General features: G+C 39.7%; 2 protein-coding genes across 2 annotated transcripts; one reads left to right on the forward strand and one right to left on the reverse strand.

Moving 5' to 3' along the window:
* Positions 1-974: 974 nt before the first annotated feature.
* Positions 975-9760, forward strand: LOC111230196 (transmembrane protease serine 9-like). The gene is made up of 10 exons (XM_022756842.1): positions 975-1062; positions 3529-3549; positions 3854-4013; positions 5034-5302; positions 5523-5668; positions 5750-6020; positions 6658-6829; positions 7183-7436; positions 7583-7680; positions 8187-9760. Exons 1-10 carry the CDS (start codon positions 1008-1010, stop codon positions 8523-8525), a joined length of 1785 nt encoding a protein of 594 aa, XP_022612563.1. The 5' UTR covers positions 975-1007; the 3' UTR covers positions 8526-9760.
* A 4189-nt stretch (positions 9761-13949) lies between these two features.
* LOC111230296 (eukaryotic translation initiation factor 1b) lies at positions 13950-17101 on the reverse strand. The gene is made up of 4 exons (XM_022756982.1): positions 16917-17101; positions 15909-16072; positions 15433-15534; positions 13950-15272 (listed from the first exon to the last, which is right to left on the reverse strand). The coding sequence occupies exons 1-4, from the start codon at positions 16945-16947 to the stop codon at positions 15228-15230; spliced, it is 342 nt and encodes a 113-aa protein (XP_022612703.1). The 5' UTR covers positions 16948-17101; the 3' UTR covers positions 13950-15227.
* Between the last annotated feature and the right edge of the window lie 4262 nt (positions 17102-21363).

The raw sequence follows: 21363 nt of genomic DNA on the forward strand, positions 1-21363 counted from the left end.
CCTATAAACACCTATTCAACGCTATCCAATAGCATTGTTAGGATAAACAATAGGACCCATTGACTATGAAAATGCGGTCTTGTGAAAAGAAAATATTCGGAGATCTTTTTTTTAGGATGGTTAAATGTGACGTTGTAATATTGCAACAGTCGGCCTTACAGGGTTAAACAGAACTGTCTTTACATTCTCTACTTAACTAAAAGTACCAGTATCATAATGTAAAAATACTCCAAATTAAAAGTCTTAATCCAACCTAAGTACACAAGTGTTATCAGCTAAATGTACTTCAAGTGTCAATAGTAAAAGTACTCATTGTGATTTATATATTAATTCTATATCTTTTACATTTTAACTACGTCATATATAGTTAGATAGTTCAGTCTTGTGGTTCCCAACCCAGGGGTCACGCCCCTCCAAATGGTCACCGGATAAATCTGAGGGGGTTGTCACATGATTCACAGAAGAGGAAAGAAGAAAAAATAAAAGTTGTCATTCACTGATCTGTTTTCTGGTTTTGGATTTTAATCTTTGCTTTTTAAAAATTATTCTACATCATTTGACCTTGTTAGCCCTCGGACAGTTTACAACAAACCATGTGAGAAAATTCTCACAAGTCTTTTCTTTAAATACACATTGTGTTTTTTTAATAAGCTTTTTATATGTTTTTATATAAAATCTGAACCTACAGCTCAGATAAATCTAGTGGAGAATAAAGAATAATATTTTCCTCATACAAACTAAAAAAAGTACAAATAAACTACCTCAAAATTGTCCTTGAGTTCAGTCATTGAGAAATTTGAGTACTTAGTTTATCAACTGCTGGGTTTGACAGGCGCTGCCATTTGGTTTGTGGTGAGGTGCTGGGCGTGTCTTGGACAGGTAACGATTTACCTGACATAGAGTGAGGTATGTTTGTATCTGAGGGACGGAAAGAGAGAGCGGCAGGGAGGGAGGGGAGAAGAAGGTTATTTATGCCGGAGCAGATCATAACATATGGACTTTCAGTCATGGCTCTCTACAAACTGACCTTTGTGGCAACTCTGCTGACTCTGCTGACACCAGGTAAGGAGCCTTTTCACTGTGCACACCTGAACCAGTAGTGTTTGAGATCTGCTGACAGTTGTATCAGACAAGAAACTCTGAGGAGGAAGTAAAATCTTTATTAATTATTTACTATTAAATCTGGGAGAAAATGATGTTAAGTAAACTTTAAAACCTAAAGATCATTAAGATCATTGTGTCATTGATTGAGATTTCTAACAACCAACCACATTTATTGACTCTGAGTCTGCAGAGTAAACAGTATCTACAGTGGCAGATAAATGTGGTGGAATAAAAAATGCAATATTTCTAACTGAAATTCTGTAAAGGATTAATTAACACAAACAGGCTGCTGTGTCATCTTATTGTTATTCATGTTTTATTTATTTAGGATATTTTTCATGTTCCAATTCAAATGTCTGAATATTATGAGAACTAAAGGTGAATTGCTCTTTGAAAGTTTGTGTTTGCATTAATATGCTATTATATTATCATTATATCAGTGGTCTTGACAGTAACATCATTCATCACGATTATTTCTAGGACAACACATTGTCCAACAAAAGGAAATGTCATGACAGTCCTAAATGATATGACATTAATGTATTTTAACCTCCTTTATCTACTTTAACTAATTTAAAGGAGGTTTGACATTGATTAAGTTCAGTTTTAAGGAATATGTAGAGACTAACAGGGTGTTAATTACATTCAGTCATTCATAAGAACTGAATCTGTTTCACACTTTAACACCACCTTAAATATTTTACACCAGTATGAAGGTAACATGTACATGAAATAAGTCACGTCTGCAGGTATGGTTGTGTCATGTGACCCAAAGGAAGCCCAGACTTTCTAATTCTAAAGAGTTTTTTTGTGATCTAGCAATTTCTTTTTTGTGGCTTTGATTTCAGCCATTTAAGGTATCTATACGTTTCTTACAGGGTTACACACAGCAACACACACTGCAGCGACATGGTCCCGTGTCTTAAACCAGACACCTCATACATTTTTATCAATGTTAGCTCATTGACTTTAAATGGGTTCTTCAGTGATTTAATGTTACATCCATAAGTTGATCCACAAGAAGATATATTTGTAGTTTTAAGAACCAAAACCCATCTCTGTAGTTTTACATCACCTCTCTCAGGCTTCTCTCTGGAGCTCTTATAAAAGCAGGTTAGTGAGCCAATCTGTGTCTGTCATCACACATAATTCTGGCTGTAAACACAATAAGGATATGCTCTGAGAAAAATATGTTCGTTATGTTTCCTGTCTTGCCAAAATAAAAAAAAACCCCAGCGTGGACAAAGTGCGGCTGAAAGAATGTTGACAGTTCTCTCAGCCAAGGCAGTAAAACCAGTCTGAGAAGAGACCGGGCATCAGGTCGCTACACAAGAGTGAGATCCGTTAAAACAACATGACAGTGTAAAAGGTGGCTGACACGCAGATAGCTTTAAACACCCACTCATACTGTACATTTCATTACGGGCTGTGTTGACACTGAAGAGGTATTATATACTTTTAAAGCATGAAACATGTATCCAGGTCCTGTGTTATGTGTTGATGATGATGATGATGATGCTGTCCAATGATTATTTGATTAATCTGTCAACTTAAACATTTCTTCATTGTACACCCATATTTTACACCTTTAATTTAAAGGTCTCATTGGAAACTTGTGTTTTATTTGAAGTGTTGATCCATGAGAAGATATATATTTGTTTTTTTTAAGAACCAAAAACTATCTCCTCTCTCAGGCTTCTCTCTGGAGCTCTAGTAACAAAAGGTCAGCGAGCCAATCAGAAGAGACTCTGAGCCTCTCTTTGGTTCAGGTGGGTGGGGCTTGGGGCATAGCTGTGAGCAGCAACTGCTTTGCTGTGACATCACAAAGTTACAGAACTCCTGACGGCTTGTTTTAAGGTTCAGTTTCTGAATACAGGCTGTGTGCATTTCTCTGTGGTCTGAGCTCTTTGATACTTTCACAGTATTAATATAGAACCTAGACCTGCTTTATAATCAAAAAGACATAGACATCTACCTTTATACAATATGGGACCTTTAAATAAACAGTTGTAGACATTTGAAGATGTCCCTTTGAGCTCTGGGGAATTTGTAATAGACATTTTCTGACAATTTATATCACAAACAATCAATTTATTGATGAGATTTCCACCTGAAAAGTTAATTTTCCTACAGTTGATAATGAACACATTTTATGAGCAGTAAATTACACCACTTAAAGTTTGGTTATTGAACCTTTTGTAGTCATAATGATTTCTGTGGGAATGGCATCGAAAACAACAGCAACCTCCTTCTGTAACTGGAAAATTATTTTGTTATCTAAATATCACATAGCACAAAATGAAAATGAATATTTCATGAAATGAAATATCGCTAACTATAAATATAATATACAATATGTATATATATATATATATATGTATATATATTGTTGTTTCACAAGTCTTTTTGTTTTCTATTTTTCAGAGTCTCACTCACAACTCGATGGTAAGTCAAAGTTTATGCACACGTACTTTACTTTCTTTTTTTCTGTCATTGGTGACATTGTAAACATGTTGTTAGGACTTTAATTGTTTGGTTTACAGTTTCATTATTGTTATTATTTTATATCCAACAAAGAATCTCTAAACAGAAGCAATTAAACTTCTGAAGAAATTATGAAATGAGATTAGTTTTGCCGCTGTTGGCTGAGAACACCCCAGCATCATAAACCTCGACTAACATCTTATAATCCTGCAATGGTCGGGCAGAGCGAGTATTGCTCACTGTGTGTTTTTATGTCTCTCCTCAGTGTGTGGCCGGCCTGCACTCAACACCAGGATTGTTGGAGGACAGGCGGCCCCTGAGGGCAGCTGGCCCTGGCAGGTCAGTCTGCACACTTCTAGACACTTCTGTGGAGGATCCCTCATCAACAACGAATGGGTGCTGACAGCTGCTCACTGTGTCGCAAGGTGAGCACTGATGGTAGAGCTGCGACAAAACACATCATGCCAACATGTCTCCAACCTAGGGGTCGATGCCCCTCCATGGGGTCACAGGATAAATCTGGGGGGTCTCAAGATGATTAATGGGAAAGAAAGAAGAAAAATATTGTTCTGCTATTCATCTCTGGGTTCTTTCTTTAGGCCTCTTACAGTCTCAGAGGTTCAGAAGAGAAAATCTTTGGTTTAAATGAGTGTTTACTTGTCCTAAGTAGCACTAAAGCTACAGTACCTGAGGGTTTCTATGATGTGACAGAGGGCACAGACATATCCTGGTCAGAGCTGATATAATCTATATTTGCATAAGAAGCAGCAGCAGCAGCTGCAGCTGTCTACTACCTGCTCAGCAGCAAACAGCTGACAGACACAGTCAGAGCATAGCTGGTGAACATAGTGGAGCATTTAGCAGCTAAAGAGAAGCTGGTGGAGACCAAACACAGAGCCAGAAGAGAGGGAATCCTGCACTCAGATTCATCAGGTGGAGACAAATATCACTCCACAAGAATCATCATGTTGTTCTGTAACATGCTGGATGAGATTGAAATCTAGTTATATCATCATATCAACCACAAACTACAGAGAAACACAACAAAAATACTACGTTGTTTGGGTCATTTTCAGTCTTTTGGATGTCTGTGCATCAGGGCCTGTTGTTATATAATGTGTCCATTTTATTTTGCTGCAAAATTGACTAAAACTTTTGTCCCCTCAACTTATGTTGTGCCAATTAATGAACTGTCGTCCAATTGATATTGTCCTCAAAAAATAGCATTATCATCTTAATTTCATTGGTCTTTGTTCCCCCTCCTTTTGTAGTTTTAACACACAGTAGTTTTTAGTACCACCTTGGACTGAGATATACAGATATATAGGTTTGACATTTCTTTAATGTGTATATTGTGAGAAAAGATTAAAGTGCAAAAGTGCTCTTGACAACAACTTTGCTTTTAATGTCTTTGCACTGTTTTGTTTTTCTCCTCATCACCTCAGCCCCGTCACAAGAAATCCAACTGTGTTTCTGGGACGCCAGAGTCAGGAGGGACCCAACCCCAACGAGGTGTCTCGCAGAGTAACACAGACCCTGATTCATCCTAACTACAATCCAATGACATCCAACAACGACATCGCCCTACTAAGGCTGTCCTCACCAGTGACTTTCAGCAACTTCATTCTGCCTGTCTGCCTGGCAGCCGCAGACAGCGCCTTCTTCGCCGGCACTGACACCTGGGTCACCGGCTGGGGCAACATTGGAACTGATGGTGGGTCGTAAAGCAGCTGGATAACCTTTATATTCAGAGGAACTGTGACCACAAGGGGGGGAAATACTGTGTTTGGAGCAACAAAACCTTCCTGTAACTTGAATTTGTAGGGATGATTTTATCATAATCTGTCTGTGGCACTAGCAAACACACTGTTTTGGAAATAATCATAAAACATTTGCAGAAAAACATTTTTTTAACTGAATTTGTGTTTCCTTAGAGCCCCTTCCTTCACCACAAAACCTGATGGAGGTGGAGGTGCCAGTTGTGGGGAACAGACAGTGTAACTGTAACTATGGAGTGGGCACAATCACAGAGAACATGATATGTGCCGGGTTACTTAATGGAGGGAGGGACTCCTGTCAGGTGATCATTTTACCGCCAGTGCTTGTGTCAGATTTTACCTCATGCAAAGATTCCCTCTCCTAAATGTTCCTCTTTTTACAGGGGGACTCTGGCGGTCCAATGGTGAGTAAGCAGAACAACCGCTGGGTCCAGGCGGGAGTCGTGAGTTTTGGAATTGGTTGTGCCATGCCTAATTTCCCAGGAGTCTACGCCAGAGTATCCCAGTATCAGACCTGGATCAACAGCATTATCACATCCAACCAGCCGGGCTTCATCATCTTCAGGTCCACTGGGACTGATAGTGACCAGAATGTCACCTGTCCAGGCCTGCCGCCACCTACAACCAGACCCCCTCCAACAACCACACCCAGACGTGAGTGTCTGCTGTGTCCAGACTTTGTAAAAACTGATTGTTAATCTTAAATTTACCCTTGGAGAGCTTAAATTTAGAATTTTATATATATATATATATTCTAGCTCCACTTGTTCCAACTCTTCATTGATGCTGAAAGAAGTTTAATGGAGCTATTTGTAGGTTTTGCTATTGCTAGAAAAAACGCTGCAAGTTCAGCATCAAACTTAATTCCTTTATCGAGTCACTGTAGCATTCAGTCTGCCCTGAAGACGTAGTGCTTGTCAGTGGGCGTAATATACCCTCCTCTATTGTTAAACACAATGATGGCTGACGCTCTTGCCAAGACTGTTAAGTAAACAGCCATTAACGCTAATGCCGGCTGTGTAATGAAAGCATAACCTACAAATAGCTCCTTTAAACTGAACAAAATTTTCAAACCAAAGACTGGCTGTCCTCTTCCCGCAAACTGAAATGTCCCTGATGTTTTGTGCATTAACTTTCCCAAAATTCAGCCTGACTTATTTGGTATCTGTGGATAATTTGGGATCTGACCAAATCTGACCAAACAACCTGTGTTTGTAATGACTGCTCTGGATGGTCTGAGTTTACAAGGCTTTTAAACTTCCACTGTCTGCCTGTTGCTTCTTCCCTCCAGCTGTGGTCTGTGGCCAAGCTCCATTGAATTCACGTATTTTGGGAGGAAGCTCGGTGGGGACAGCTGGCGAGTGGCCGTGGATGGCGAGCATACAGATGAATGGAAGTCATGTGTGTGGTGGGACGCTGGTGGCCGAGGACTCTGTGCTGAGCAATGCCAACTGTTTCTCCAGGTGAGACACCTGCAGTGCCACTACGATAGCTAGCAGCTGTGGGAAATGACTGACTCTGAAACTATATGTTTGTGAATGGTCTTAAAGATTTACGTCTTCAGTAGGAACCAATGGTCTTTGAGCTGAGAGCCAAAGACAGAGGAGGGAGGTCAGGGAGTACTGAAAGACACATTATTGGTTTGGGTTGGGTCTGCACGTGGAAATTGTTGACGATAAGAAAATATAGCAGACTGCCAACCATATATTTTCATGTAATGTACAAGTTCAATCCCTTGCTTTAAACCAACCCATCCACCCATTTTAAAGTCTTGAGTTCTCCTCAGGCCTAATTAAGTTCATTTTAACTCCCTCAGTTCACCCACACCGTCTGAATGGACCGTCACCCTGGGTCGTTTGAGGCAGAATGGATCCAATCCCTTTGAGGTGACACTGAATGTGACAAATATCACTCTGAGCAACCTGACTGGGTCTAATGTAGCAGTGCTGCACCTGGAAACCCAACCCACCCTGACCAACTACATCCAGCCCATCTGCCTGGACAACGGACTCACCTTCAGCGAGGGGTCGACGTGCTGGGCTGCCGGCTGGAACTCTGAGCGAGGAGGGGGTGAGTTCATAACACACAGTCTGACACAGTAATTCTAACACTCTGCATCAGTTCACCTATTTAAATTAAACATACTAAATAATACATGCAATCGCAGTCAGGGTGTGATTCCACCTCTCATCATTTTCTAATTTTTCCAACTTCAGACGAACAAGTTCTGCAGGAGTTCCGGACCTCGGTTTTAGACTGTGGGAACGCATCAACGAATGGCAGCATTTGTACAGGAGTTTTTACACTGGAGCAGGTGAATAATGAGATTATTATTATTATTATTATTATTATTTATTTTTTACTTATCATTATTTTCATCATACACCATTTGTTGATATGTCTTTGTATCTTATCCAGGTGTTTGTGAGTCGTTTAACATTAGAGAGTTGAGATCAAAAGCTTGTTCTTTACCTTGTAAACAGCACAAGGTCCATTTAGCAGCTTTTAATAATATCATGATTCAGACTTGTTACAATATGAAAAAACATTAGTTTGTATTTTAACATTTCACTTTGTACAATGGAAAGTTTGTCCTGAAGTTGGCGTTGGAAGGAAAGTCATAGGTTCATTAAAGTGAGACTGATGTGATTTAAAAAAAAAAAAGATATATATTTATCTGTATTGCTCATTCAGTGAAACTAAGAACATTATTTTCTGTAATTTTACAAAATGATGTGACTTAATGTCGACTTCATAATCAGAATTCATAATTCATTATCAGTTAATACATAAACGTTCCCATCTGGCCTGTTTGCTCAGGGTGATTCCGGCGGCCCACTCATGTGTAAGCAAGGCAACTCCTGGTTCCAAATTGCGGTGTTATCAGCTGAAAACAACTCCACCAGACAAACACGAGCGGATCAAGTGATGGTCTTCACCAAACTGAGCCAGTTCGAGAACTTCTTGTCTCAGACAGTGGGGAAGTTCTTATCTCCAATCTCCACCAACAGCATCAACAGCACTAACAGCACTAACAGCACTAACACAACCACCACACCTGCCATGACCACCAGTGGGGGCGTTCTCACTGGCTCCCCCTCCTCCTTCTTCTTCTTCCATTTCCTTTTCCTCTTAGTGTGTCTCCTCCTCTTCTCATAGAAACCTCCAACTCTTTCTGTAAATAGTGATTTACATGATGTGATCGGCACAAATGAATGTAAACACCCATGAATATGAGAGACGATGTCATCTTAAAGCTGCATTAACTTATCTATGTATTGATTCTGCCTCTATTGGTGAGCACCAGGAACCAAGTAGTGAAGTTAACGGGGTTAAATCAGGACTCCAGAGTTCCCACAGGGGATGACAGATGAAGGCAGGGTTTTCCAAAACTGTGAAAATCTCCTGGTTTAATCATCAGTGCAAACAACGAAACACTGCGCTAAAAAGGTCGTGCTGTTATGCTCAGAGTGAATGTGCCACATAGTTCTGGCGTCTGGCCCCTGAGGCTTTTGGGTAATGTAGTATTTTTTTAGACTATACACATAACAAACTTCCACCTGTTTGAGTTTCTAGGAGCTGTGTTGGCAGGGGCAACATCCTGTCTCCAATTTCCATGCTAATACATCACGTTGTGATACTGTTATAAAAAGTTACTGAGATCTTTTTGGAGCTGCCTCATCAACATCTGCAGTTTTTTTGTTTTTTGTTTGTTTTTTAAAATATGGGAGGTTTAAATGAAAGGTGTAAAATATGGGTGTACAATGAAGAAATGTTTAAGTTGCACTGGAAAAAAAATGCACAGTGGGGTCCACAAGTCTGAGACCACTTGAATGGGAGAGTGGTCTTAGACTGTTTGTGGCCTAGTATTCCAGCATTTCATGGTTTTTGAAGATATCTGCACCACTGTTTTTTTAATCATTTTTTAAAATCAGCACAATGATCAATGTGAAATATTTGAATATATAATTTGTATTTGATAAAGATTATTTAATCTGTTTTGAAGCACAGAGTGATTAGTTAAGTGGGACCCCTGCAGTTGTCACCCTACAGACATTTTTCCTTTTCTCCATGCACATTGGAAGTAGGTGAAGTTGCTTCAGAAACCTTTTTCTAAACCTTTTTTTTCAAACTTTTCTTTTATGGATTTCTTGCAGTCCTAAAAACTTAAGGAAGTTTTGGAGGTCTGAGGACCACAGTGGCAACAGTCAGCCTGTCCCATCAACTACCTCATATTACCAGAAAGACACTGTGCCATAATGTAAACTTCTATCTGAATGGAAGAAGCACTTAATGCACACAAATGGTATTTGCTCTAAAATACATAAGCTGCACTTTGAATTGAAAATGGTTTGGCTTGAGTGCCATGGAATAAATATGTAAATGCAAAAGCACTGAAGAGTTTTCCTGTCTGTCTTTTTGTCTTTTCTTTTTGATTCAGCAACATTTTCCTTCATGTTGTGATCACTCATGCTGCTGCTGCACAGGAGGCGGGGATCAGTTATACTAGTTCAGCTGGTTTACTTAATGCCAAAAACCAAAGATGAACTCAATGCAACAAATCCATTTTTAAAACATTTCAGAATTTAATAAAAATTTCAAAAAACCAGAACATATAAAAGAATAGCACAAAGCTACTTAAGTCATTTTTACATATACAGAATCTTCTAACATTAAAGTTTAAGTCTGGTGATACAAACTCCCTGAAAAGACCAAAACCAACAATGAACTGATCCTCCTCCCTCACCATACCACCAAATGTGGATTAATTCGCTGTTCAAAGTAGTCCCTAACAAAAGCTTTATATGTATGTTAAATGTATGTCTATATATATATGTATGTTAAATGTATGTCTTCATTAGGAACCAATGGGCTCAGAGCTGAGAGCCACAGACAGAGAGTGTTGACAGACGAACTAAAACACTGTTGGTTTGAATCTGTTTCACTGGAATTGTTGTCATTGAGAACAATACTGAGTAACACCAGCTTTAAGCTTAAACTCAATGAACCATTCTCAAAATATACACAACACAAAAGGCACCTCCAGATGTTTCAAGCCAGGACTGGCTCTTCATCAAGTTCAGACTACAGCGCTATGGTGTCTAATGCTTTAATCTCCTGGTGTGTGAGACGCAGACCACCCTGCAGACGCTGTTCTGTTTAAGGCGCAGATCAACTGCAACATCCCGAGTTTGAGTTTTGCTGTCGACATTTGTTGCAAGTCATTCCCCATCTCTCTCTTCCCTCTTTTCCTCTCTCCACTGTCTCTGAACTCTCTAAAGGCGTAAAATTAGACTGTAAAAGTACTTGTCGACAACAAGCTGACATGGCATCAGCGTACCTCCATCCTTGTCTTCTACTTGATCCTGATCTCGAAGCAGAGACAGTTACAGGACTCGCACTCAGGAGGCTGACAGGTACAGGCACAGTCCCATCTGACACACTGTGGGAAAACATATCAGAAAATTCAGTGAGGAGAAAAACAACAGATATATAAAACAATGTCTTTAAACTTTCAGTAAGTTTTTTGCTGAGGAGCACTGATGCTCCTGATTTGACAAAAATTACATCACCTATCTTGTGATTGGATGTATGAAAATAAGATAAGAGTGATGTCACTGTGTGGCTTCTAAACATTTCTGATAAGCAGAAACACGTGAGCCATGTTTAAGCTTGAACTCTGCCCACATTACAGTGTCAGGATTGTATTTCTGTTAATTTTACAGACCCATTCCAGGTGTAAATTTTTAAATTGTTAAAACATTGCAAGTCTTTGGTGTTTGCACATTAATGATGAAAGAGAAATGTCCTTATAAAATAAAATAAAACCTGAGGCTTCTCTGTAGACAAAAAACTGATGGTACTTTAGGAAATGGTTGACAGTGTACATGATCTGATTTTGTGGTTTATATGCTGAAACATTTCTTGATAGAGGGTGAGTGTTTGGAGGTCACTTACAGTAGGAGAGGGGCACGTTTCGTTCAGACATGAACGCATGGTTGGCAGTTTACAGTTACACATTTCAGCCAGTGTAAAACACTGCTCACATAGAGAAATGTTTGGACAACAGTCACCACACTCTGAAGAACAATGGTCCTTTGGGAGACAGAAAACAGAGACACAGACATTTCTGCAGTGTTTTACTTGTGTGTAGTGATAAATAGTGACACAGTGGAACATAAATCTTTATTTTCATTCAATTTAAAGTCTGCAGCATCAAGATTAAATAAAAAGTCATGAGTGATGTGCAGAGGGGTGTATCACTCATAACTTCCTTGAAAGACACAGTTTGATATTTAGGGTTAGGATTAGAAAAAAAACCCATCGATAATCTATTTAGTGAGAAATTATTGTCTTGTATTTTCAATATGAATCTATTGTAAATTCTTAAAGCCACTTCTGATCAATTTTATGTGATAAAAATAATTTGTATACAGTTTGTTTTAATCAAAATAAAACAATCTCAAGAGATTATTAAACCATACTGTGCCCTGTTCCTTTTGCTAAATGTTCCAATCACACCTGAGAGAGAACTTGAATCACCTCAGACGTGTCTCCTACCAAAGTGCAAGTCTTAACAACTTATTGCAGAAAACTGTCAGATGTGACTCAGCAGTGTACAGTTCATCTATTGCTGTGCCTCCAGCGCTTACACTAGATGGTGCCAAAAACAAAACTTTTCTCATACTGAACATTGAGTTTTGTGTTCATGCTGGTGATTATGAATCAGCAACAGTAGGCCTTCATGCCTTCCTGCTTCTAGGTTTAGAGCAGGTTGTAGTAAGCAGCACATTTTGTTATTTTTAACTGACTGTGTTACCAGCACCAACCTTGAGGCAGAGTCGGATCCACAGCCCAATCCCAATGACGATCATGTAGAAACTCACAGTGATCATCAGTACTGCTGGGAGAGGGATGGCAAGCTCCCAGACTTGCAGCACCTGAGGATCAGGACCAGCAAAATATATAACTGCATAGAACACAGTAGAGCTGAGGAGTTGTCACACCAATGGGATGATTTCTTACTTGCATTGTCTCTTCTTCAGAAGACATCTTTAAATGTCGCCATCCCTGGGATTCTGACAGGAAATAAAATAGATGGTGTTAAAACCTAGTTATTATTCAGGCGTCTAAAAGTCTGTTTATTTTCTTCTGTAGACCGTATACAGTATGTGCAAAAAGCTCGATTACTTTCTGTCTGGTTAAATTAGTTCCATGTAGAGAATCATATTCACCACCTAAATGTAGTTGTGAAATAGAAAGTATCATAAAATTGAAATACTCATGTAAAGTACAGGTACCTCAAATTAAGTTCAGTATTTTAGTAAGAGTAAATAAGTGTACTCTCCATCACTGCAAGGTAGAAGTGCATAAGTAGCTGTCAGCAGTAAAATGGATTCAAGCAAAGTACTTATAGTGATGAGTTACATGCTCATGATAATGTAAAACTTTCTCAAAATAAATACAAATTGGAGATAACGACAGTGAAGCTAACTGTAGTTAGGTGAAACAGAACAAAGAATACGCTGCTAACGTTGCTAAAGTCTTACCGCTCTCTACGGCCCTGTGTCTTCAGAAGTATGTCATAGATATCGATCCATGTAGATTTAAAATAAAGTCACATTCTTAGTTTTTATTGTTAATCGTATAAGATTTGATTCTACTGTCTGCGATCGAAAACAACCCGGGTTTAGCTTATGGCGGCAGCAGCGTTACCATGGAGTCAGACGGATACCAGGAAGGGACAAAATAGGCGCAAAGCAGGACGAACGCGAAACCAAACCGATTCAAATAAGGTGATGATTAAATTCTGTTTGTCAGAATAAACGACATACATTAAATATAGGAATATGTAATGATTATATGAGGGTGTTTTATACGGTACTTTATTTGAAAACACATTGAGGAAACATTAACTGGTTTTGTTTTTGACAGGTTTCTTTTATAACTGGAAACTGCAATTTTTGAAGAAATTTTATGCTTATGCTCTGAACATTTTGACTTTTGAATGGAGTTTCAAGCTGAAAGTATGAATGAGTAGGTGGGGTTGAAAAATACATAAAGGTGGAGATTAAGCAGTTTCATCTTCCAGTCTTCTTGGGTAAATTTCTACAAGCTTTGCACACCTGGATTTGAGCAGTTTATCTGACCCTCCCTCAGATTGGATGGAAGCATCTGCCAAGTGCAACCTTCAGGTCTCCACAGGGGGCTTTGGCTGGACCACTTAGGGACAGTCAGATATGTCCTAAGCCACTCAGCAATATCTTGGTTGTTGTCTTCAGTCTCCCTATCCCTGCTGCTGGGCTAAAATGCTTTACACCATAACTATTGTGTGTAATATTGTCATCTACAAGTTACTAGAAACAGTGGAAATACTTGTAGTATTGAATGTAAATGTTTGTGTAAGAAAGAAGTCTTGCTGCAGACCACATAAGTACAGTACTCAACTTTTTCTGTTGATACACAGCTGTGCATATCTTTCATCTGATCAAATACTGTAAATGAAATGTTTAAGAGCCTGACACCAAACAGTTACTACAAACTGAAGACACCCACACAAGTACAAATAACAGGACAGGTTCATCAACTGCAGAAATTTTATTGAACCAAATGTGGATTTTGCAAAACAGACTTGCTCTCTCACCTCCAGTCACAGGAGCACAGTGTGACCTGGCCATGGCTTTATTTTTTACTGTATTATTTCAGCATTACTACATCTTTACTTGTATTTATAAATTATTGCATTATAGGAAATTAAAGATTCAAGTGTGTATAACCACAGGTTTGGTACCAGATTTGTTTTTAGACCAAACCAGAAAGCTGGTCAAATGCCAGAGTAGGAAACTAACTTCATTTACCGGTAAATAATTATGTTTTTAATTTTTCCACCTAGAAATCATACTCACTTAGTGCCATCGATCTACACTAGAGGCAAAGATTACCAGCATTTGATTTCATTTCCCACTCTAGATGGTTCATCTGATCACATAGTGAACTGACTCAGCCTTTCATATCACAGGCCTCGCTTTGACCAAAATAAGACCACCAGAGAACACCCATTTAGTTTCAAAACTCGCATGGGCAGCAAAAGAAAGAAAAGAAAAAAACAAAAATAAAAAAGCAATTAGAAAAAATGTGCCATTAAATAAAAGCAAAAAACACATTTTCCGGGAGCGGTGGTGGAGACAGTCAGCGTTTTACAAACTCTGCTCTGTAAACTGAGAGCAGGCAACTGAACATGTAAACGCCAGTGGGATGTTGAAAGACTGAAAAAAGAGGGAAATTACTTATGTTGGCAATCCCCTTTCCCCCCATCCTCCCACCTAAAGACCTTGTTCTTCTAACCCACTTCATCAGTAAACACCATTAGAAAATGTATGACCCTCCTGTACACATCCAGCCCCCACCCCGTTCCCCATGACACCACTCCACTCCAGCATATGGAGACTCATCGTTTTATTGAAACACCTTGAAGTACAAAACAAAAAGTTACATGAAACGGTGCCTCCTTACTGTGGCACAAGACCTAAAAAGAAAAAAATTAAAAAGGAAATAAACAAGGGGGAAAGGAAGGAGGAAGTGTGTGTGGGAGGGTCATCACCACTCATCCCTGATGTTGTGTGGAGCTGCAGTGGTGTGTCTTTGTGAGAGCGAGCCTGCCCCCTGGTGTTGTAGGGGGGCAGTGGTGTTACAGAGTCCCATGTTTGTCAGAGGTAATTCACGTGTTAGCTAATAGGAGCTGGTAGGGCTGCAAGGAGGGAAAGGGGGGAGGAAGAGCAACAGCAGCACATAGGAGGAGGGGATGGGGAGGGGGGTTTAATGGCCTTCCAGGAGAGATGGGAGAGGGCTGATTTGCAGCTTCTAGAAGCCGTGGACTTTCAGCTGCTCCTCCTTGGCCAAGTCAATCTGCAAAGAAGAGACAAGAGATTTGATAAATGAGAACGACCCCTGACCCTAAGTCTGTGCCACATTCCTCAAGTCGGCAAAGTTTCCCCACAAAGCAGAAAGACAACCCTGTTGAATCACACACCCTGGTCAGATTTATCCATAACAGTACAAGACCTACCTCAATGAGGAACTGGCAGATATTCTTGCGCTGGTCTCCCTGTAGCTGGATCACTTCACCATACTCTGGGTGCTCAATCACTGTCCCATTGCAGGCAAACTTCTATTAGGGTCAAAAAAAAGCAAAAGAGTGTTAACAGACCTAGAAAACAAGGACACACGTATTATTTGGTAAAAGCTGGCAGCTTGCCATAATAACAGAACATTATTAAACAACTACTAAGACAAATTTTGGTAATCAGAAACACCACAAGGAAAATACAGAGGGACATTAATGTCAGTCCCTCTAGACCGCTGACATACAGAGGGACATTAATGTCAGTCCCTCTAGACCGCTGACATACAGAGGGACATTAATGTCAGTCCCTCTAGACCGCTGACATACAGAGGGACATTAATGTCAGTCCCTCTAGACCGCTGACAGCAGTCTAAGATGTATAGAACATTTTCACGCCAGACCCCACCCTGAGGTAGTACCTTCTTGAAGGCCTTGACTAGCTTCTTCTTGTCATAGTCGGCGGAGATGCCCTGGACAGTGGTGAGGGTCTTCCTGCCGTTCCGCTGTTGGATTCTTATGTGGATGTAGTCCTCTGTCCCGGCTGGGAGGCGGTCATCACCCTTAGTTGCATCAGCAAAGGGGTCTGGAGGGGAGAGGGGGTAGAAGAGCAGCATTGTAAGAGAAACAACAATAAAAGACAACATAGTACACAAACATTGAGCTCAAGAAAAGACTATCGCAGACATCTGGATTATACACAGCTCATCAATCTTAACCAGATATTTTTACCAGTTTGCATTTTGGTACGCCATATTATGTCCATGTTCCCTTGTCCTCAAGACAATGCTACCAGTCAGTTGTACATCTTCCCTGCGTTTTAATCTGGCAGATGTCTCTGGAAGTGTCATATTTCAGATGAAGAACTGCGCAGACGTACAAGCTAAATATACAGCTTAACAGCTTACTGAAGTCTGGCAGCGTTGGCTAGCACTGCTAAGCGGCACCCTTCAGGCAGCGAACACGCAAGTGTTCGGAATAAATAGCACAGTCATGGCATGTTAACGTTCGTTTTCAATACGTGGATCAGAACCTTAACAGGTGTTTAACTGTGTGAAATAAATATTATGCCGATTTTTTTTTACGAGCCGAAATACCATTTCCTTACTTAAGCCAACAGATCTGAAGAATAAGCTAACACGTTAGCAGCAAATTTTAGGCCTAATGGCGGCCGTTTTGATGGTAGCAGAGGCCAGCTAGTTGACTAGTGAAGGAGCCCAGATTGTCGAATATGTACATAAGATACTGAACTGAGAGTTAGATATTTATGTTAAGATGCTCACTCTGTGGAACAAGCATAGCATTAGATAGCCAAACCAGCCGAAAAACTAATAAAACTTCGACGCAAGTTAAAAGCTTAACGTTAGCTTAACTAGCACTCGCCCTTCCCCCACCTTGTCTGCCTGTTCGGTTCGATTAAAAAGACTTACCAAAAGTTTGGAGGTTCTGGATAGCGGACATACGATAAGATTTGCTTTCCTTTCGGATAATAACTTGGTTAGCGAGCGGTTCGTCGGCTAACTTTGACTTTTATGTCTTTCCTGGTTTTCGCCTTTTGCGGGGACGACGCTTGGCTCGGCTTTCACAGCTCACACAAAATGGAGATCGTCAAGTCCGTAAGACTGGAAAACAAGCCTTTATAGCCCCGCCCCGAAACTGACGTCAGTACGTCGCTGACGCATGAATGGGACGTCGCCGGCAGCCACGCCTTAATATTTGTCAACTTTACTGGAAAAGTGACGTCACCATATCAGAATATAGTCATGTTAGCAAAAGGAAAATTACCAAAACACAGTAATGCACTTCGATAATATTGAATTAAAATTATTATTTAAAGGTTTAATGTTTAAAATTTTGGTTTAGAGAAATTAATCTATTGGAACCTTCAATAGGACCCTGTGCTCTGAGATCGTCATTATTTTAACTTCCTGTGAAAAGGAATGGCTCTCTTTGCCTAATTATAATATACATGGATGGATTACTGGGAACAAGCCGAGGGTTACTGGGGCAGAGCCTCTGTATGAAGTGACTGTTAATAATTCTCGTTTGAAAGTCATAGCTCAGTTAAAAGAAACAAAATGAACACAAATGAACGCAAAACAATCTCAAAGAAAAGCAAACTGACCGTAATGAGGTGCAAAACAACCACAACGGGACACAAAATGACCACAAAGAGATGAAAAATGTCAGTAAAGAGGTGCAGGCTTTTACTTGTCTGTGCTAAGGGGCCCATTGTATATTCAGAAAAGAATGGCTTCCCAGCATAACCCCTGTTTGATCTGCTGAAATAATGTTGGGCATAGTTTGTTTTGGATAGAATTTTGTAGTCTTCAATTGAAAGCGAGATGGATCTTGGGGATCAGTTGAAGTTCTGGTTGGCCTATGGTTAGGAGATCAAATTCTACCTGAAGCAGACATCTCAGTTTATATATTTATATCTGCTTGATTTAGCTGCATATTTCTTGCCCATGTCATTGAGACTTTTTAACACTTCTGATATCCTTGACATTTCTTGACATTTCTTGACAGTTCTTGATTTGCCATATTTTCTCTTTCCAGATTATTCAATTTGAACAGTTTTTAGATGCTTGAGACTGGATCTCACTGGTTTTAATGAAAGAGCTAGAGTAAATGTAGTCTTTCCTCTTTACACACCTGTTAATCACCTCTTGACCCCTAAGGTTTATCTTGCAACTCTTGGAGGGGTCCCGACCTTTAGGTTGGAACCCACTGGTTTAAAGCACACTGACTGCTTTCTTTAACAAGGGTTTGCCACCATGAACATTACCTGACTGATGTACAGCTGGTTAACCAGCACTGAGCTCAGAAGTTCTTTGTGTACAAAGGACACTCCTGTTAAATAGATATTTAATTTTAGTGAGGCACTTTTTTTAACACTGCATGTTAATGTAATGAGAATGTTCATCAATTTGACAAGTGAGCCAGATTCAACCACTAGGAGGAGACAAAAAGCCACATACACACCAACATGGTCTTTGCACTTGCCTCACAGATCTAATAGTAATTTTGAAGCATGCAGTTGTCATTTACAACTTTAAATGGTACCACTGCAGCTGTCCTTTTTTGTATTTTATCAACTGCTTGTATTTAACTGTTCACACCAACAATAAACTGAGTAATATAAGAAGAGACCATAATAGTGAAAACAGATCTTTCATCAAAGTCACATTTATCTACCATGACCACATGGGGAAACATTTCATCATAGAAAGAGACTGTAGCGACGGTATCACTGCTACACAACTGCACTTAGTGCACAAAACAACATACAAGCAGGATTAGGATAAAAAATGCGAAGGCGCAGTGTCTAGAGTCCAGTAAACGATGTTCTGTAAAATGAAACAACATAACTTCTTCTTCTAGGCGTTATCTTCATTTTAAATCACCATAGTTATTCTATGGAAAAGTGCATATTTTAGAGATTTATGAAGTGAAAAGAAGTAAACACAACCCCTGCAGCAAATATTACAAATGTGCCTTTCTTCATGTGTTCGTGAACAGTTACTTCCTTCATAAACTGAGATAATAGCATGTGCAAAACTACTGTCAATACTTTGTAACCTTCCCTTTGGAAGGTTTGGATATATGATGGATTTTACGATCATAATTATACATTCAATGTAAGCATAAATAAATAACTAGTACAAACAATAATAACAATTGTCAGACAGTAGAATACAGATAAGAGATAGCCAGCATACAATCAAATGTAAATACATCAGAACAAATATAAATAAAAATGTACCATAATTAAAATATATGCTGTGCATGCATACACAGTGTGTTTACTGTTACTGTACTGTTAAGTGAACATGATGGACTAGATACAAGAGAAGTTCATAGTCATTATCTGTTGTTAATATGGTCCCAGAATGGGCTCCATGTTGTTAACAACAGGTTTCAGTTCAGATATGATCTCAATCCAGTGCTCAAATAATGAGGATGTGACCTCCATGACGTTATTTCCATTGTCTCACAATGATTCTGCCACTTGTGTTTTTCTTTTTTTCCCGCCAGGTATAAACCCCCCACCATACTGGCACCATTGTTGTTCTTCAATATTTTCCCCAATATCTTTCTTCCACATCAATTTAAGACTGTCAAGTTCAAGTGCATTGGCAAGAAGTCAAAACAGGAGGACTTTTTACATAACTGAGCCTGTTACCAGCTTTCCATTAAAAACTTGGAAGAGAAGTAGATTAGACCTACGTCATCAACTCTCCAGGTCCTCCATATGCTCCACCAGGGAGGCATTTTGGTTTTGCAGCTTTAACTGTGGTCTCCGCCGCTGCAAGCCATTCAACATTTTTCCCAGCACCAATGTTACATGGAGCCTGAATATACTGATGCATCCACTGAGGACTGCAGGGGTTTGATAGACTTTTGAATCAGTGTTATCATGTCATTTGCTTGGTGTTTGGCCATTTCTGTCATTAGCAGCTTGGAGTTACTCCTATCGTTATCAACAAAACTCACTTTGTAGTTGTCTAAGCATGCATGAGGGGGTTTATCATAAGGAATTTACAGTTAGTTGCATCAAACCTTCTCCAAAGAGCTCAGTTTTAACTTAATCTGTCTGCAGCACTTTTTTTTCCAAAACAACTCTTATCCAGATGTTGCTTTGCAGACTTCAGATGATGACTTGTCTGATGAGGTCTCCTCGGGTTTCCTACGTCTTCGTACACCCTGTTTTTTCAAGCAACGCTGCACAGTGGAAAGGTGCACCATCACTCCTGTGTCCGCTAAACCTTCCTGCAGGTCCTTTACAGTCATGTGGGGGTTTTCCTTTGCCTTTCTGCCCAGAACATGTGCAGTTTTGTCTGAAATTTTTCTTGGTCTTCCAGATCTTGGCTTGACTTCCACAGTTCCCCTTAATTTCCATTTCTTAATGACATTCCGGATAGTGGAAACCGAGAACCCAAAGTGGTTTGATATCTTTTTATAGCCTTTCCCTGATTTGTAGGCATTAATCAGCTTCATTTTCAGATCCTCACTCAGTTCAATAGAGGAGCCCATGGTTGTTGAGTGTTAACACAAGTTTTGCTTGGCTGGGTCAATCTGCAAAAAAGAATCAAAACATTTAATCAGTGAAAACAATTTATCCTGAGTCTGTCTTCCAACCACCAGACACCCTGATGGTGAAATTTTGGGATCTGGCTCTCACCTCGCTGTGTGTGTGAAAGTGTTAAAATCCAAAAACAATTATTAACTCTTACAGGCACTTTAAGTTGTGTAACTTAACCAAACTGCAACAGTGAGTCTTCAAACTCTAGAAATAGCAAGAAACAGCTCCCCGGTGGCCTCTTCGGTATTCTTCGGCATAAAGGCAGTTCGGCTTGTACATAAAGTGCTGACGGTTCTTTTGTTTCTCACAGTTACGATCATGGATGTATTATTAGAACTTAACAATTAATTAATAAGTTATTACTACTATATTTAATAATATTATAATGCTTATTAAGAAATAACTTAATTATTAGGTCTTATAATACATCCAATAGTTACGATGAAACCACGCCCACTTCCTTATGACGAAAGCCTCGACAGAACAAACGAAGCCCTTAACCAATACGAAAGTGGCCGTGGTTTAACAGAAACTGGTTGGTTGGAACAAAAATACAGGCGCTGAGGGATAGTGTCAGTTACAGCCGAGTCTCAGGGCTGAAAAACGGGCACAGCTTCTACAATCTAGGTGTGGACGTACCGTTACCAGTCGGAGGTCGAACCGTTTGTTTCAACCTGCTGCGTGATTTCAGTTGAAACACTATGGCTTGAACGTGGCGTTAGCATCTACACACAGGGAGGTGTGTGTGTGTGTGTGTGTGTATAGATGCTAACACTGCTAATCCCGAGCTC

Source organism: Seriola dumerili, unplaced genomic scaffold, assembly GCF_002260705.1.
Source record: "Seriola dumerili isolate Sdu_G_001 unplaced genomic scaffold, Sdu_1.0 BDQW01000260.1, whole genome shotgun sequence".
NCBI lineage: Eukaryota > Metazoa > Chordata > Actinopteri > Carangiformes > Carangidae > Seriola > Seriola dumerili.

Bases quoted from the DNA above. Each gene is read 5' to 3' on its own strand.
- LOC111230296 (XM_022756982.1), bottom strand. From the start codon at position 16,947: ATGTCCGCTATCCAGAACCTCCAAACTTTTG. The intron at 16,073-16,916 runs GTAAGTCTTTTT...TCTCCCCTCCAG, and splicing joins CCAGAACCTCCAAACTTTTG to ACCCCTTTGCTGATGCAACT. The intron at 15,273-15,432 runs GTAGGTCTTGTA...TCTTCTTTGCAG, and splicing joins TCTGCCAGTTCCTCATTGAG to ATTGACTTGGCCAAGGAGGA.
- LOC111230196 (XM_022756842.1), top strand. From the start codon at position 1,008: ATGGCTCTCTACAAACTGACCTTTGTGGCAACTCTGCTGACTCTGCTG. The intron at 5,303-5,522 runs GTGGGTCGTAAA...GTGTTTCCTTAG, and splicing joins GGGCAACATTGGAACTGATG to AGCCCCTTCCTTCACCACAA. The intron at 6,830-7,182 runs GTGAGACACCTG...TAACTCCCTCAG, and splicing joins AATGCCAACTGTTTCTCCAG to TTCACCCACACCGTCTGAAT.